This window comes from Motacilla alba, chromosome 5 (genome assembly GCF_015832195.1).
Source record: "Motacilla alba alba isolate MOTALB_02 chromosome 5, Motacilla_alba_V1.0_pri, whole genome shotgun sequence".
NCBI lineage: Eukaryota > Metazoa > Chordata > Aves > Passeriformes > Motacillidae > Motacilla > Motacilla alba.
The window spans coordinates 28,111,952-28,130,434 of NC_052020.1; the positions used below are offsets into that span (position 1 = coordinate 28,111,952).

An 18,483-nucleotide genomic window follows, 5' to 3' on the forward strand; every position below is an offset into this window, starting at 1 on the left:
CCAAAAGCTGTCGGTACTCAATCCTGAGTAATGTGCTCTAGGGTACCTGTGTGAGCAGGGAGCTTGGACCAGATGACCTCCAGTGGTCCATTCTAACCCTAATCATTCTGTGTTCTTTTAATATTCCACTGTTTGGTAGAATTCCAGTGGTTTTGGGTTAGAATGATACAATAGTTTAAGTTGGAAAGGATCTTTTAAAGATCATCTAGTTCCAGCCCTCTGCAATGAGCAAGGACTTCTTCAATTATATCAGGTTGTTCAGAGCTCCATCCAACCTGACCTTTAATGTTTTCAGGGATGGGATGCCTACCATCTCTCTGGGCAACCTGGGCCAGTAGTTCACTGCCCTCTTTGTAAAAAACTTCTTTCTTATATCTAATATAAATCAGCCCTCTGTCAGTTTAAAACCATTAGCTCTGGTCCTTAGGTAACACTTCAAATATCAAGTGATCTTGCTAGTCATTAAAAACTAATGTCTGTGCTTGTTTAGTGAGATTGTGCTAAACAGCCCAGGAATTTGAATGCCCTGTTTTTAATTGTTAAAGCTAATATAACCAAGAGGTGGTTGGTTTTTTGTGAAGTTTTGGGGTTTTTAAAAAAAAAATTTAAATAGTATTTTTATATAAACAGTTTGGTTGCTTTCATCTTAGGTTACTTTGCAAGCACACCTTTAAGACTAAGGAGAAAAAAAATTTCATATACTCCCTCTTGTGATGAAAATTTTTTGCCTGTGCTGAGCAACATAAGATTAGGTCCATATGGAAGGGAAGGAAAGAGGGAAATGCCTGGGAGCATTTCTTAAATGTATTAAGCATGATTTTATGTACTGGGATGAGGTGAAATGAAACATCTGTGTACCATAAAGAGCTCTGTCTGTCTTAAGTTATTGTCAACTGTAAATTTGTGTATTGCCCCCGGGCTTGCTGCTGCTGATGAGCATTTTGTACTGCAGTTCCTCAGCTCCAGACCCACTCTTGCTGAGCCTTAAACACAAGCAGTTGTTTGGAACTGCCTGATAATGAGCTGGGCATGGGTTAGTGAGCATGAGATGGGTTGGGAGAGTTTCCCTGTGCCAGCTGGGGCCGTTCCCTTTGCTTGGTGTTGGGGTGACTGGTGAGCAGCCACCCTTGGGGCTGTCCTCCCTGGTAGGGGTGTGAGGCTTGGAGGTGGCCACCTGGAGATCAGGTGACACTGGCCAGTTCCAGAGTCTCTGCATCCACACAGTCTTAGGTTTCAGCCACTGATGCTGTGCTATGTGTTGATGTCAGTAAGAGTTCTTCTGCAGCTCGGGTGAGACTGCTGGGCATATAAATGCCACGGGCCACACAGGCACATGTGCCTGTGTTCCCCCAGGCACTGGGAAGCCCTTCCCCTCCCCAACATCACACAGGAGCATCATTCAGGGTTGCAGCCCTGTGCAGGGCTGGCCAGCACCCTGAGGTCAGGCACTTCTGCATATATTGGATCTTGCCATGTCTGTGGCCCATGTGCATCCCTTACCATGTTCCTACCTGGCAAGCTGCCTTACTGGGTTATTTGAGGACACCAGGAATGTCAGGTGGCATTTGGGGAGATAAAAGGTTGAGTCTGGGACCCACAAGGTGTTCTGCCATCATCTTTTCTACCACCATCTTGTACTTACTTGCAGCAAATCTGTCCTCTTGTGCCTCTTCCTGCTATGCATCTGTCCTGGACTTCCATGCCCTGTTCTAAATAATAACAGTGAGTAGCCAGACCAGAATGAATAATTGCTCTTCTAGGCCTCTGAATCTCTTCTGTGCTGAGGTGTGGGGCCAGGGGCTGCTCTTATTACGGTGCCATAACTATTATGGAGCATTAACTGGAATGTATCAGCTGACTTTCAGGGCCTTAGTGGTCTGTGCTGTCCTGCAGGGGACCACAGCCCATTTGCAGCTTTTCGTATCCACTTTTCGCAGCATGAAGCCTGTGCAACTCTGAGACAGGTCACCCCCTCGGTAACTGTCTGCCCTCTTGTCTTCCGTCTTTGTACATCTGCTGCCTGTGCCTGGCTGAGGTAAAAGTTCTTGCCCAGCGTAGGACTCGGGCTCAGGTTTCTCACTGCCGTTTATTCAGCTGCTTTTGACAGGGATGGTTTGCACTTGCACATGTGCTCAGGTCTCATCAGAAAGCTTCTGGGCCTTCATCACCTCAGGGGATATGGGGAGTCACTGGGAACAAACAGACTGGGGACAGCTTCTCCCTGGAGGATGAAACAGACCATTCTTTGGCAGGATAGCCTGGTGCTAGGGATTGTTGCCTCGAAATACCTGGTCTTTAAAGAAGTGAGAAACCTTGCCAGAAGGTAAGTGTCCTGGAGGCACATATCCGCCCATAGCTGCTGGGGCAAAAGCAGAGGAGATCCTAAGGGGGAGACAAACATGTACAAATACCATGATGTGTCTTGTGTGAGGCGTAACTGTACTGTTTTGTTCCATGGTCCTGGAAACCAGCCCCCAGCAGTCTTCTGCCAAAGTCAAATAGCAACTTTGGAGGCAATGTGTATTTTTTTACCTTAAAATTACTTGCTGTCTCACAACTTGTTATTTTACTTTGGTTAAAAAATAACAGGGTGGTTTCCGCAAGCACAAACTAAAGCATGCAGCTTCAAATGGATACCAGGACCGACTCAGGCTGTGTAATTACATTGCCTATATTTAATCTCTCAGGAGTGTTTGGCAGATGCTTTAAATTTCAGATATGCAATCAATATCTTCTTCTCTGAGGCTCAACTACCATGTTCTTCCCCCCCCCCCCCCCCCCCCCCCCTTGCTTGAAATACACAAAGTCAAGTCAATATACTTGGATGGTACAGGAGTGATCCCCGCTCAGTGAGTGTATATCTCTATCTATATATACCGATGGAGACCTCGTAGAGGTGTGTGTGTGCGTGTTACATGCAAGACGTGCTCTGCCTTTATTTATTTTGGAAAGGGTTTGCCTTGGTTTCACCGTGCCTCGCTTTAAACGATCCGAAAATCCCCCCCGGATTCAGAGGAATAAATATGCATGGCTTGTAATTCTGTTGCAGCGCTCGCTCCCAGCTGATAGGTGACGTGGAGTTTGGAGGCTCGCAGATTGGCTTTTTGATTTGGCTTCTTGCTGCAGTTGTGCAAACCTCGCTGGCTCCCAGAAATCAGGCTCAGCGCTTTGCCGTGCACCGTAATGCTGGGAAACCTGCACCGAGCCCCGATGGTGTGAGCGCGGGAGCGGGGGAAGCCCAGCAGATTCAGTGGCAATCTGGGGTACAATCCATTTTCTCTTTCCCCCTCCCATTCATCTCCGTCCTCCGCGCCCTCCTCCCTCTTCGCCAAATCTCCCTTCCCTCCCCAAACTCCACCGCACGGAGCTGAAGATCAAGGCTGGTGGATTTATCAACATTTTACCTCCACCCCCCCCCCCTTTTCCAGATGCACCTCCCCGCTCTCCCTGACAGCTGCAAAAGGGAGCACAGGTTTTGTAGCGAGCGAGGCAACTTGGACTGACATGCAAAGGCGAACCCCCCCGTACCCGCACACACCGTCGGTGAATCACCGGGAGATGCGATGAGCTCCCTTTAGGAACCGGAAGGATTTGTGTTGGGGACCCAGTGGAGCCCCCCCTCCCCATCCCCCAGCCCGACCCTCCAAAAAAAAAGTCAGGAAAGCCGCCAGAAAGGGTAAGTAAGGGGGTGCCACCCCCGCTCCGTGGGAGACGCGAGGCTGGCGGGCAGGTGTCCTGCTGCCAGTCGGGGCTCCATGCCTTGCACGCGAATGGCCGTGGAGCGGGGGGTGTTGAGGGGTGGGGGGACGAGAGCTCTTTGCAGGCTCATTTCCCGGGATAGCGGGGGGAATTAGCGTTGCCCAGGCGCTGGGAGCTTGCTTCATTCCTGCTGTCTTCCCGGCTTTCCCGGCTCCGTGCCCGTGTGTGTGTGTGTGTGTGTGTGTGTGTGTGAGTGTGAGTGTGAGGGGGGATGCGTGTGTGTGTGCGCTGCGGAGGGAGGGCTTTTCCTACGGCGCGGAGCGGGCGCTGCGGGGTGGATGCGCGCCGGGGAGGGGGCGCCGGGCCGGGCCGGGCGCTGCGGGGCCGGGGCCTGGCGGAGCGGGCGGGCTCCGGCGGGGCGTGCGCGGCAGGAGCTGCCCGGTCCCGCGGCACCGCGCGCGGCCGCCCCGGGATCCCTCCCGCCGCCGGGCGGGGGTGCCCCGGTTCGGCGGCGCGGCGCGGCCCGCAGGGATGCCGGGGAGCCCGGGGGGTGGTTCTGCCCGGGGCTGCCGGGCGGGGGAAGCGGCTCTCATGCAGTGCTATAAATTTCCTTTTTTTATAATGCCTCCCCCTCTCCCCCTTTTAAATTTCCTTTTTATTTTTAATTTATTTTTTTCTTCCGCCGGGAGAGGCCGGGCCGGGCCATCCCCGGCCGTGGGGCGGGGGCGCCGGGGCCGCCGTCCTGGGCAGCTGTCGCGCTCCGTCCGCCGGGGCCGGCTTGTTTACCCCGGGTGTCAAATATAGCTGCTGCGCCAGGCGCTGCCCTAAATAGGGCACGGGGCCGCCGGCAGGCCCGCAGCCCCCCACGGCAGGGGGACAGGGACTCTACGCACACACATGCACACGCATGAGAGCTGACCCAAATGTGGGCTGGTTTTACACTCTACCTGTCTCCCAGCCTTGCTTCAGAGCTTTGTGTTTTTTCACCTGTGTTTAAAGTATTGATTGCCCTGGCTGAGAGATGAAACCATTGCAGTTGGTTTTGGGGTTTTTTTAAGTGTTATTCTAAAATGTGACCATTCAGAAGCATGGCCATTTCCCCCTCTGCCCCCTCCAATGGAGCTGTGGTTTAGTGGTTGGGTTCCTGAATTTTTGGGTTGTTCCTTGGCTTGTTCTGGGGATTTTACCCTAAAAATCTATTTCAGATTTAGGGGGAAATGCTGGAGGGACAGTCAGGGTGAAAAGATGTGCCTTACACACATCTCCCCCCCCTCTTCATGCTTATATGTTCCTTTGATTCCACACATCTCTTTATAAGACAGAAGAGTGATTTTTTTTGGAGCTGCTTTTTTTTTTATTTCTGGAGATGACAGGGTTGGAAGACTTAGGTAACGGTCGGTAGCACCTTCCTATTTTGGAGCACACATCTCGTGGTCCCTGGGAGACTGGTGGGAGGCCCAGGACAGCAGACCTGGCTTGGGGGGACACAGAGGCCTTGAAGGTGCTCTGTAGGTTTGGTGCAGCAGGGAGAGGCATCACTCCCCTGCAGCACCAGCATTTCTAGGTGGTCCCTAATCCTGCTCCATCCACTGCTGTTGGAAGCATTTGTTTACCCTGGTCATGGTTTAGCTGAGGAAGTCCCATTTGGTGCTAATGTTTGTGCTTCTGTGTTCAATGGGAATGAGACTTGCTTCCTGAATAGAAGTGGTGATTTTGGAGAAGAGCATGTCCAGCTGATGCCGAGGGCTGGCTGGGGAGGAGTGGGAGCAGCCCTGGAGCCCCCAGTTCTGCCATGAGCGTACAACACGAGGTGAATTGGCTACCCCGTGTTGTAAATAGAAGGGTGTATGATCAACCAGTGTGGGGAAAGAGACGACTGATGGGTATAGAGAGCCTTAGACAGAAGATGCGGTACAGCAGTCTGGTTTCTTTTCCTTAAAGCCAAATATGAGTCCTGCTCTAATAAGTAGGTAGTTTGGGCTCAAATGCCCAAGGTAGGATGGGCTGTAGTAATCCCACTGCTGAGGTCCTAAAGTAAGGGCAGTGGAAATGCAAGTAAGCTTCTGGTTTTTTGCATACCTCCAGTGTGCTGCTAGGCACATTTCAGGTCCTGGGTTTCGTTTGTATAATTAATGGTATTTTTCTTCCTGCATGGGGATTTGGTCAGGATATAGTTACAATAACTAGTGGGTGACAGGGTGTGAGAGGGAAGGCAGATATGTAGCCATCCTAACACGCCTCTGCACTGCACTTGTTTTTGCAGAGATCCTGCTCTTGCTTTGCAAAGCTGCCACCTGACAGGATGGCACCTGGGATGGCAGATGCCATCATCAGGTGGGAATAGTCCTTTCTGTTGCCCTGGGCAGTGTGGGAAGCAGTCTTCAGCACCCAGAACAGGAGAGCACATGTGGAGCAGTACTCAGCACAGCCTGGATCATGCACCGTTCTGTGCTCCAAAGATTCTTGCTGGGCCAGTGTAGAGCAGGAGCTGCCCTGTCTGATCCAGTCAGACTGGAGCACACTGTGTTGTTGGGAGTCATGGGCAGTTGCTCTGCATGGCAATCCTAGGATGCTCAAGGCACTGCTCCTCAGCTTGGCTGGCTTGGAGGAAGGAAAGAGGTACCCACGGATGAATCCACCCTTCCTGCTTCCTCTGCTTTCCTCTGAAACTGGTGGGTTTGAAGTCAGAGGAGGCTGGTCCAAGCTTAGCAGATGCTATGGTGTTGCAGGTTGGACAGGTAGAGAGATTGCTAGGGGCCTAGGGTGACGTGCTGATGTGTTGTGCCAAATCCCTAATTTTTAAAGGGTCTTTCCTGTGGGAGGCATTCTCTATCCCCAAGGCAGGGCAAGGCCACAACAGCGTGTGTCAGCACTTTTATTAGAAATCAAGTGAAGATGTATTCCCTTCGCCAATATTTTCAAGTGAAGCCCTATACAGATAAATGGTCTGTCTGTCAGGGTTTTGTTTGCTTGTTTTAAACAAACAGCATCAGTCTCCTCCCCTAAGCTTCCCCAATGACCAAGTGGCGTTGACAAATAGTTCCTTGTTCTTTGTTGCTGTCATGTTTCAGATGCCTTTCATGTGCTTCACAGTTAAAAAGATGGCTTTGATTGCTGGCCAATTTTTTTTTTTATAAACCAGGCAGTAATTTCTAATTCTATATTTTAAAAAAAAGTGAAGGAAATTAAATTAAAATGACAAAAACATCTTCTTAATAGGGAAGAAAAGTCTCTGAAGCCAGGAAATTGATAGTTGTGATGCTCCATCTACCATCACCCACTGTGTTGAGGTATTGTGGCATAGATTAATGCTATTGTTGATTTACTGTTTAGATAATGGTAACTCCTAAAGGCATCAGCCTGGTCGGGGGCCCATGTTTCCAGGTGCCATACAGATGTCTAGTAAATGACAGTCTTTGTCCTGAAGAGTTTCATGCATTGAGAAATACATGAGATGATAAGCTGTTCTTGGGGAACCTTTAAAATACCTGTATTGCTGAGCTTATGGTCCTGAATCTGCAGATTTCAGTGACATGGGGTTTGAGGCTGAAGAGGAGGCTCCTGGTCATGTCCCTGCTTAACTGCAGAATAAGATCCAGGAACCACCTCAAGTTTCCTGCAGCTTCCGTGGGCTTCTGAGGACTGTTGCTGGCTTCTCTGCCTCCCCTCTGCCTTAATGCTTTAAGCTGCAAGCTGTGGTTGAGGGCCATTATGGATGTGAGTGCATGAAGCTCACCATGATAGCCTCCCAACCTCCCCACGAGGCACTTCTGTCACAGGATTTTGCAGGAATAACAAAGCAGGAGGTGGCAGGGATGTGTCATGCCATTCTGAAGGTAGCACGACCACCCCATCTTGGCAGGGTCACAGTGAGACCCAGGTGCCATTGTTCCTGCAGTACAGCATCATAAAGTAATTAGTTCGCCCCATAAGACCCATTTATAAATAGGTGATTATCATGCCCCTATGCTCCTTCAACTCTCAATTTTCTGGTAATTCTGTCTTTAAATCTGCTTGCTGGAGCCTTTGATCACACAGCCGAGCTGTCATTGATGTCTCTGACAGTTGACATCATGGGAGAGAAGGGAGCTTAGGGCTCTTAACATTTCTTTTATGACAGCTTGTTTTCTAATGAAACACTCCAATGAGGATTTTCCATCATAATAAAACAGGGAGCTCTTCCAGAGCACTCAGATTTAGGGAGAAGCTTCTGTTTCCATTCACTAGCAGATTATTTCAAGGCTACAAAAATGAGCTTGCTCTGTTTGCTGCCTTCCTGTACTCTGCTGTCTTTTTACCTAAGCCTCCTAACTCAGGACAGCAGCAGAGACAGCCAGGTCAAGAGCAATCAGAAATACTAAATATCCTATGCTGCTGGGCATGTTTTGCAACCAGTGAGGTGCCAAAGAGTTTTAGGAACCACAGACAGATGAGACTGCATTGCCATTGTTTTCACCTCCCCTCTCCTAGGCTGGTACTTGGAGGCTGTCTCAAAGCAAGCAGCAGCATCGCAGAATAGAGTTTTAATCAAAAGAAGTGTAGTGATGCAGGGATGTACCTGCAAGAGGGCACTTAGATCTGACTGCTGAGGTTGTGTTGAAGGTGACATGTCCAGGAGTGAACGTGGGACTCCAGTGCTGACAACAGAAGGTGCCCTGCCAGTGCGTTCATATTCTGCATGCTGGTGAAAGTTGGTTTTCATCCCCGGAGTAGGGGCAGAAGCAGAGAGGGTTACAGCATGTCTGCACCTCACTCTGCAGTCAGGCTGCAGCTCACTCTGGATGTTTCCTAGCTCACCTCAATGTGAGTAGTTCTAGGAGAGAGTCAGTCAGAGTCTAGGCAGGCTGTGAAATCCACCACTGCCCCAGAGCCACAGCTTCCTGCGCACAAATTAGTGAAGGCAGCACTGCCTCTGCCATGCACAGGCAAGGGTACTCGGGATACTGCTTCAGGTCTGAAGAACTTGTCCTTTTTCTCTCCATACTGTTTACTGTCAGGAAAAATTGTTTTGGGTGATTAAGACTTGGATGTCTTGGTTTACCAACTTGAGGGAGGCCTTCCTTGTTGGGGAGCAGTATCTTGATGTTGAGCTTCAAGTTCATCTTAATAAGCACCTTTACCCTCTTCTCTGGTTTTGGTTGGGATTAGGCAGTGACTCTTGAACACACATGTTAGTTGGGAAAAATGGAGACAGAGATATGTCTCTGCCCTTGCGTTGCAGGACAAGGCTGTTCCATGGTCCAGGAGGTGTTACAGGATTCACTGCTGCAAGAGGCAAACCTGCCTCTGCACATACAGCTGATGCACTTGCCACACTTGTCATCTGGGCCTTGTTTTCTACAGCTTTCCCACCCTGGCTGCTTGTTTCTGCTCCTGTCCCACCCCTATAGGATGCTGGCCCAGTGGCACATGTGTCCAGGTGGTGGATTCTGCTTGCTTTTCTGCCAGACAGATTCCTGGTTCTTATTCATGCCTTAGCCATGCAAACAGTTATACCAATAAAAAGGGGAGAGCTAGAGCAGAGTGGTAACAAATGACCAGAGATGGAAAATGTTCAGGTTGGCTTAAGAATCCCTGCTTCCACCTGTGAAGCTTCTGCCTGAATTGCCTGCAGCAGTTAAGGCTTGGAGTTGGTTCAGCCTTGAAGTCTGTGCTTGATGAAACGGATAGTGCTGAATGCAAATTAGTTGCAAAGAATCTAAGAGTGATGGGGTCTGCAAAGCACTTCTTAAGCTATTAAGATGCACAAAAAGCAGGAAAAAATACAAAATAATTTTTAATAGAGAATCTTCCCAAGAACATGCACAGGGGTTGATCCTGATTAAAAAAAAATAAAAATCAGAGTCTAGGCCAAGCTATTTCTCAGATGCAACATGCCAAATGGACTCAGGTTTTTCAAGAAGAGAATAAAATGAGAACTTCCCCTCTGCTCTCAATTCTTTCGAGTCCCTTGAAAGCTTCACACTAGCACTCACCACTTCATCAACAGACATCTCTCCATGTTGAAGCCTCCAGACTGCATTCCCTGACAGTGCAAGTGGGAGCAGTGCCAACTGTTTTATTAGGTTTGCACCCACGAAACCCACGAGCAAGGGAGGACCTGACTCCTTGTCCCCATGGGACCGCGGCAGGCTCAGTTTGTGCTGCTGCCGTGTGCTCCTGTGGGTGCTGAGTGTAGAGTCTCTCACTTGGCCAGTGTGAGTCCTGGGGAGGCTGCTGGCCTTGGTGCTGACAGGGCCCTGTGTGAGGACCCAGGGACCCGAGTGAGGTGGAGCTCTCAGTGTTGCTGTCCTCAAGTGTGGGGCAAGTATCCGTGTACTTTTCCTTTGTGAAGGATTCTGATGGGGGGTAAGGACTTATTATGCTTATTGCTGCTACTTTTGCTCTGGCAGCCCCTAGACAAGAATGAGCCTTTCAAAGCTTGTGTCATAGGAGGCAAGCAGGGGAATGCTGCTGGAGTTAGCCATGATCAGGTATTCTCCTGTATGAGAATTTTGGAGATGGGTGGACTGGACATTGGCCTCACACCAATTACCACCCACTCTGACTTTTCAAGCCTCATTTTTCCTTTCACTTTAACCTTCCAGAGTAGTTTCAGGTTCACTTCTTCTAGTAAATGTTTCCTCTTCTCTTAACTTAAATAATCCATCTCCCCAAAGCTGACCTGACAGATGTTTCCCCTGCAGTGACCCTGCGCACACAGCACACTTCATGAAACCCTGGCTTCCATGGGGAAATGCAGCACCAGCAGTGACCCTGCTGGTGTCCCAGCTAAAAATAAAGCCTGTCCCTCCTGGCAGTGTTGGGGTTTGCTTTTAAGTAGGTAGGCAGTTTTACCCATTGGCTGCAATGTGCTCTTGTGCCAGGCAGAAGGCACAGCTTAACCTTCAGAGCATGATGGAGCTGCCTTCCCTCTGGGGAATCACATCAGGAGACTGAAGGTGAGAAGATGCTCCACTGCACTTGGTGCACCTACGTCACTTCCAAAAATCTGCTGGCTTGCCTGCTGCCTGTTTAGATCCATCTCTTTGCTGTTTGTGCGTCCTAATGAGTCACAAACACCCCTCCTTCCCCCAGCTGTGGCCTTTTCCTTCTTAAATATATAGATTTCTTTATGAGTCTCAGTAACTGCCCCAGCTCCTGACTTCCCTCAAAGACTCCATGCCTCCTAGCTTCCCAGCATCAAGCTTCTTTTGGCTTGGTTGACCACCTCTATCCCTCAGACCAAAGTTAATTTCCCAGCAAAGGCTGAGGGAGGGGCTGTGGGAGTTATGTTGGGTTGTGCAATATTCCAGAAACCTCATCTAATTACTGTTGAAAAGAGAACATGAAGAGGTGGTCTGGTCACAATTTGCAAGTATCTGTATGGGAGCCAACAGCTTCTAGTGGGCTTCTGGTGGGCTTGGTGCAGTCAACCCAGATGAAGGGATTGATTGTGGTGGTCTTGGTAGCTGGGTTTAGAAAGACCTCAAGGGTGCTGTGGGAGGAGGGGTCAGGGGGACAATCCAGAAATATTTCTATGGCTGTAGAGTGAAGAGTTGTTTTGATACAGGCCTCAAATTCATTGAGTACCCGTTTTATTCATTTGTCTGCTCATTAAATTCCCACTGCAAAATGGATTTGTTTCCAGGCTTTGTCTTGAAAAGTGACCATCAAAGATGTTTTGTGCTTGTTCTTTTACCCGTTCATGTCTCTGATTTGAATGCAGCACTAATGGTGGCTCTGCCTGGGATAACACTCTTCCTATCCATTGCTCCTCACTTGCTGGTGTTGGGGGACTGTTGCTTCTGTTTGGCAAAATATTTGACTGTGACTTGTGACAGATGACAGGAGTGGCTGTCATCAGCAATGTCAGGATGAGCTCGGTTCAGAGCACCACCACAGAAATATGGTTGGGCATGAGAGGCTTTCTGGGCTGAGGCAGGAGGGGTAGGGAGTAAGTGTTGAGTAAGGGTGTGAAAACAGGCTGTTTATTCCTGCCTCAGCTGTTGCTCAAGTCAGTCCTTCACTGAAACTTGCAGCAAGAGCAGGACCCTGCAATTTTCTTACTGTAGCAGGGTCTTAGGAGAGATTTGGACTTGAAAGCAAGTTAAATGCATCTCAGTTTGAATTTTCTTTGCAGAAAAGGATGAAAAAATACTTTTTGCTGTCCCAGAAGGGGACTCAAACTCCTGAGTAAAACTGATGGAGATATGGGACTATTAGGATCCATAATGGAGGCTGTGCCCCTCGGTGGCAGGATAGAAGCTGTCCTCTCTTTTTGCCCTGGTGACTTAAATAGATTCTACAGTGAGTGCTGCATGGAATGAGTATGTTATCTGAGCACATGCATTAAGGCAGTGACTCCTGTCATTTTACCTCCAGGATGAGGCACTTCACGTGCTGATCCAAGTTGACAGTGGGCACATGGTGGAGGGGAGAGACTCTAAGCCTTGTGTGCTGCAGTCTGGGATTGTGGGGAGAAGGAGAATATTCTCCTTCTCTTGTCTGGTTTCAGTGCATTTGGCTGAAGTGGTCATCTCCCATGACTCAGCTGCTGCTCCTGTTGGCAGGACTAGTTGTGGCAGATTTGGGGGCCAGCATGGAGTATTGGGAGGAGGGAGGAACCAGGGCAGGATGGACAGGAATATAGTTGTGAGGAAGTAGGAAGATGCCCCCCAGCTGCTGTGTGTGACATGGGTTCTGAAGAAGAAATAGATTAGGTTTTCCTTTTGAAGGTTTCTGTTGTATGAAACGTTGCCAAAGTTCCTAAGGCATCTCTTTCAATAGAGTAAGCTGGCTCTGCTGACTTGGGCTCACTGGACCTATGCTGATTTACGCCAGAGAAAATCTGGTCCTAAATACTCTGTCTCTCTTCTCTCTTGCCAGCCCTCCTCTGATGGTATGCAAATTGACTAGGCTGGAAAGATAGTTCTAGTTTTTAAGATGACTTTGTGTAAAAACAGGCTTTTAGAGGGGAGAGTCAAGGGGAGGAAGCTGGCGAAAGTAAGTGCTCTGAATACCGGGAGAATGCTATTTCTTCACTTTGGAGATAAACAACAGTATGATTATTCTATATGTTCCTAGAAAATTCTTCTGATACATAATGTCCTGCATCCAGTTTTCAAGTATTCTGCACTGGTATCTAAGTTAGGACTTGCTGACTGCTGGGAATTGGGAGAGTATCATTGCAGGTGTGTTGGAAATCACAGGGGAGGAGTCCCATCCTTTTCAAACAAAGTGCTTTGTTGTATGCACTGCCCCCAAGCTGGCAAACGCATACAGGTAATCTTGATTTTTTGCATCTTCTTAATGGACCGAGTCATGTATTTACCTGGCTTAGCCCTATGACATCTGGGTATGGAATCTGCCTGACGCTCTTGGTAGGAATCAAGAAATAACCTCATGTCTTTTTTTGGAGAAAACTGCAGTAGTCTCTCACAGTTATCTGATTGATTTTCTGCAGGAATTTTAAATCATGTTTAGATGTCCAGTGGAAAATCTGTGATTTCACCGGGTTCCAGGTGTCCAAGTGGATTAAAAGGAGCTGCTCCATTAAGCTTCTAACCACCCTTTGAAATGTGGTCCTTTGCAACTCCTTTGGGGGAATATCTGAGAAACACTGAGACCATGGATGAGGCAGAGGAGGAAGGTAGTGAGGCTGTAATGGTGAGAAAAAAGAATGTGGCTATTGAGGGTGTCTAGCTCCAGACAATATTTCAGATTACCTGCCCTTGGCAGGGCAGAGCGGGGCAGCCAGCCAGCGAGGGCAGACCTGCAGTTGGAACACAAATTGAAAGGAAAAAGGTGAATCAACCTGTCTGGTAATTCTGTAGTGAAGAACAAATTTCTGCCTGTCTTTGCTGTAGAGATCAGAGTGGCATATGGCTTTATACAGCCCACAGGGAAAGCCATCAGAGGGTGGGGAGGGAAGAAATGGAGGTGGGGCAGCAGATAGCCTGGAGACTGCTGCCACTTACTGTAATTGCCGTAGCGGCTCAGCTTCCACTGTTTGTTGTCCATGTCATCTCTGCAATTACCATATGGTAAATATGACTTGAGTCTCTAGCAAATAACAGAGCTAGTATTAAAAGAGAATCTGTAAACAGCTAGTGCAGAAATGAACAAAGAGCAATAAACAGCCTGGACTTATGAAGAATGAATTAATCATCACGGATGCGAGGGCTTATTTTTTTAAAGCAGTTGCAGAATTAGCAGCTGAAAAAACACCAAAGGATTAAGATATCTAAATTGTCAATAAGAGAGACGTGGGGATATATGGCAGTAAAGGGTGAGGGTGCTGTGTGGAATCTTATTTGATAACTGTATTCAAATTGGGTGAATTTACAGGTTTTGGCACCTTCCAAGTGAAGTGGGAGGTATTTTGAGGATAACCCATAGCTCAGTGCATTTTTCATGCCTCCTGCTGTGCTCAGATCTGCAGAAGCAGTGGGCGTGTTACAGTGTATTTCCCACATCTCAGCTGGAGACCTTGACTTTTTGGTTGAAACTCTGGAAATCTCTGCTTTCATTCCGCACGTGGCAGTCGGCACTCTGCTCCTGGCGCCAGCCCCACCGTGCTGGGGGCGCATAGCAAACAGGTGGAGAGATCTTAAGAAGTGAGCAACGCAGTGAGTTTCTGTGTATCAGTCTTGATTTAACCTTTGTAACAGTCCAGTATCTTGTGAAAACCTGCTGTACAGCAGTGCTGAGAGTCAAGTTTTCACTGCCCAGGCATGTCTTTCCTGCTCCAAAGAGGGCAGATCTGCTGTTGGTTTTGGTGGGAGCAGGCACTGAGCTATGGCTCCCCCAGACATCCGTCTGCTTCTGACTGCTTCGAAGATGGAGAATCAAGAGGAGATGAAGATAAATGATTAAAGGGCAGCCTGGGCTAATTTATAAAGATTAAAATAAATTTGTGTGCTTTGGCCAAAGAAAAGCTGTGGAGGAGAAGAGCTATTTACAAGTATCTGAAGCATGTAAATCTCAGACAGGGAGGAGAATGGTTGAGAGTGCTCCAAGGACATGATAATGAGAACTAGCAGCATAAATTTTCTTAATTTCATCCTAAATATAAGGAAGACGGCTAAAGCCTCCAAGATAAATTACATCATGGCGGAGTCTCTATGGGAAGTTGTGGAAATGCCATCACTTGGATAATTTAAAACTCAGCTGGACAAAGTACTAGGAAATAATGGTCACAAGGGAAGGAAGGCAGTGGAAGTCCCTGGGGCATGGACCAGGCAGCTCTTCTGTCTCTGGTCTAGCTAACTCTGAAATAAATGAAATCTGTGCTAATTAGGGTAAGGGCTTTTCTAATGTGACAACAACCACTTGTTTTTGCTGCAGTAGTAAAGATGCTTTCTGAAGTGTAACCTATAATTTCTCTTCTATGTGATGTGACATCTTCTGTGTGATGTGATTTTTTTTTTTTTTTGCTACATATAGACAAAAAAAGTAATAAATTTTGTTTTTATTTTTCCTTGAAGGAGAAGTTAAGAAATAAACAGGCTGTTTCAGAGGATGGGAACTGTGAGTGCCCCAGTTCCTGTGATTAGCACTCAGCATGGCTTGCTGGTGGCTAAGGGCTCCCTACCTGCCTACTTGCTGCACCAAATCCAGCACATCATGTGGTTTTTGTTTGCCTCAAATGGGTGTTTTCTATTGGCAAACTTGTGTTTTTCTTAACGAACTCTGGATCTAAAGATGAGATGTGACTACTACACCTCTTCTCTCCTTATGTACCATTCAGCCTGCCTCTGTGTGCAAATAACTATGGGCTCGGCAGCACAAGTGCGCTGTTGACAACAAATCCTAGAGTCTTTAATTGTAACAGTTGCAGATCTGTCACCAGAATGTTAAAGAAATGTCAGAGTTGCTGCTGTCATCTGTAGGATGCTGTGAGTCACTAGGTGATAAGTTGCACTCTGATGGTGGCACCTGAACCAGCAGCATAATATGTCTATGAAGCAGGAGCAGTAAATAACACACCCTGTGTGCTGCCACAGGCAGTACATAAAATGTCTTTCACTGACAAGAAGTTTTCCTCACACTGCTGAAATGTTTTTCCCCTTCCCCTACTGCTCCCCAAATGGTCTTCACTACTCTTTATAAACCAGCAACACAGTGTGATGAAACCAGTGCCTTGAAGGCTGCAGCAGAGGAACCAGAGCCTGGTGCAACCCTGTGTGTTGTCATGTGCTCCACATTGTCTCCTTAAGCTGCAGTCCATGGAAGAGGCAGGGGGACCACCGAGTGGGTGGCCGAGTAATTCCTCTTCTTTATTTCCCTCAGCCTCCTATACCTAAAAGTGAAGATTTTCAGTGTCTTCACTGGGCTTTTCACATCATGAGCATAAGAGTCTGGAGAATGTGGCTGAACCTTCCCTCTCAGTTTGGGGCCATTCAGTCACTGGGAAGAATGGGGAGTTCACCTGTAATGGGATACAAGCACCTGAAGGCTTTAACTGTGTTTAGAAGCTCCTCAAAATGTGGTGAAAAGACTGATCCTTGAAGGTCTGCCTCTAAATGTGCAAAGGAGGCTTCTCAGTGACTTCTGAAAGGCCACAACAGTGACTTTTTGCCAAATGCACAGGTGGTTGTCACCCAGGCACTGCAGTGAGCTCCAGTGCACTTTGTACACAGGATGAGTTTGCTCTGGGTCCCTGTGCACTAACAGCAGGATCTGGTGGTCACAAGCAGGCCTGGATCCCATAGCAGTGCTTCTTAGTCTCTTACTATGCAGGTGACTGAGCACGGTCGCAGGCTGACTGAAGATGTTGTGTTGGAATATTCTCAAATATATTTTTTAATGTATTTTGAATGTATTCAAAAGCCAGCTGTATGTGGTCCTGGGCAACTGGCTCTAGGTGGCCCTATTTAAGTCAGGGGGTTGAAGTAGATTGCCTCTAGAGATCCCTGCTACCGCCTTTGTGAACTGCCTGCTTGAAAGTCCTGGAAAAACAAAAGTGAGATTGTGTAATATTCATGAAAAGAAAAAACCCTCATCTATATCTGAGCAGATAATACTGCCTTTTAAGCAGGAGCTTGCCCACTACCAATCTGTATGTCAGCCTAAATACTAGGTTTTGGGGTTTGAATGGAAAAGAAGTTATGGTTCTGGGGGAAAAGAGAGCAACTCTTGCTGTCTTCCAGGCTGAGGAATCTCAGACATGGATGTGTACGGGGAGCAGAAGAGCGAACACACCGTGGCTCCGAAGGAGGCTGTGCTACCACACACCATAAATAAGGATGGCTCTTAAAGAGTGGCTGTGGCTGCCCACTGGAGGCTTCTGCAGCGTCTGCCGCCTCCTGTGCATGTCTGTTTACAGAGCTGTGTTGCAGCTCTGCTACCCGGTATATCTGTCTCTCCTATACAGATGTTCTTCAGGTCAGGTGTGAGCAAGGAAATAAAATGCCTGGCCAGTCAAGTGCAGTCAGTGAGGTATTGGAAAGGGACAATTAATTACAGGCATCTTTATGGGTTAGCTATTTATGCCCCTGCTTTTCCAGGAGCATCATGGATACTAAAATACAGAAAAACCAGCATGGACTGGTTCCCTAGGGCAAGTTGTGTCTTTGGAGGTTGCTGCTAGCTGTACACAGACTTGTGCTCTGCTTGGGCCGGCCCCTGGGATCACCAAATGTATCATCACTGCAGCATTTCTATAACAAATTAGTAGACTTAAGTTGTTATGTCAATTAACACCCATTTACCATGCTAGAATAGTGGGTATTGCTCTCAAATTAGTAGGGACACCAGCTTGTAAATATTAAAGACTTGCTAAGAGAGCTGGTAGCTTTTTTTTTTATGGTAGCTCCTTTTTGCACTGTCTTGAGCGAAAAGAAAGGCTGCTTTTGACACATACCACATACCAAGGCTTTGGCATGTTTACTGTCAAGTGCAAAGCAACAAGCACCTACAGCTCTCTGCCATAACTTTTCCATCGAGCTGAACTGTGGGGATCTGTCATGGTCTAGACATGAGTTATTGTGCTGTTTCCCTCATAAAACCTAGCTGGTGCAGTAGTACAGAGGTAAACTACCTATTTGCTGTGTCATAATCTGTGTAAAGTCAGCTTGGGCTCCTTGGTTGTGCTCGTTTCAGACAGTAAGGCATGTGCCATTAGCCTGACAGTTTAAGGCCTGGTCTGTGTTGGAAATTTGTACTTGTCAGACAAAATGAATCTGATTACACTGCTGTGGCCTTTGGCTTGCAGGTAAATCTTAACTTGCATTCTGGATACTATTCTTGTCGTGATGAGCAAAGGGTTCAATAGCATTTCAATGGAGAAAATTGAAAAATAGGCTTTGTTTTGTATTAAATATTTTGCCATGCTTTTATTTTGGGGGAGAGAGGACTGTGCATTAGGTATAATACCTCCTCTGCAAAAACTCAGTTATTTGTGTTCTTTGGCAAAAAGGCTATAATTTCAGTTTTAGCTCATGGTTGTGAAAACCCCTGTATGTTCAATCAAAAAGCTTTTATGTGCTTTGGAACCGAGGAATGTGAAGTCATGTTATTAAGCTGAGCCTTATTTCTGTCTCCCCCAGCTTTGGAGCGGGGCTGTGAGATGATGCAGATAGCAGTGCTGTATCTGCTCTGTGCTGGGACAGATGCTTGCCAAGTGCACCTTGAGCCGTCTTTGCCTGGCCCCAGTGCGACACCCACGCCTGAGTGGGGCTCACCCCGTGCTGAGATCTAATCAGCTGCCTTTCCTGGCTAGTCTCAAATCTGGGAGAGAGCATGTATGGCTGCAGATGTACTCCCATGTCTCATTTATCTGGGAGGTGGGAGGAAGAGGGG

At 47.8% G+C, this 18,483-nt stretch overlaps 1 protein-coding gene across 9 annotated transcripts in view; it reads left to right on the forward strand.

Moving 5' to 3' along the window:
* The first annotated feature begins 2,198 nt into the window (after positions 1–2,198).
* SLC8A3 (solute carrier family 8 member A3) overlaps positions 2,199–18,483 on the forward strand; it is a 121,588-nt gene continuing 105,303 nt past the window's right edge. For 5 of the 9 annotated variants that reach the window (XM_038139554.1, XM_038139555.1, XM_038139556.1 and 2 more), the window contains exon 1: positions 2,199–2,323. In XM_038139554.1, the coding sequence (XP_037995482.1) occupies positions 2,229–2,323 (95 nt within the window). In that variant the 5' untranslated portion in view covers positions 2,199–2,228. Of the gene's footprint in view, positions 2,324–3,103; positions 3,677–18,483 lie in introns of those variants that run through there. The other 4 variants (XM_038139559.1, XM_038139558.1, XM_038139557.1 and 1 more) reach the window with 4 other exon arrangements.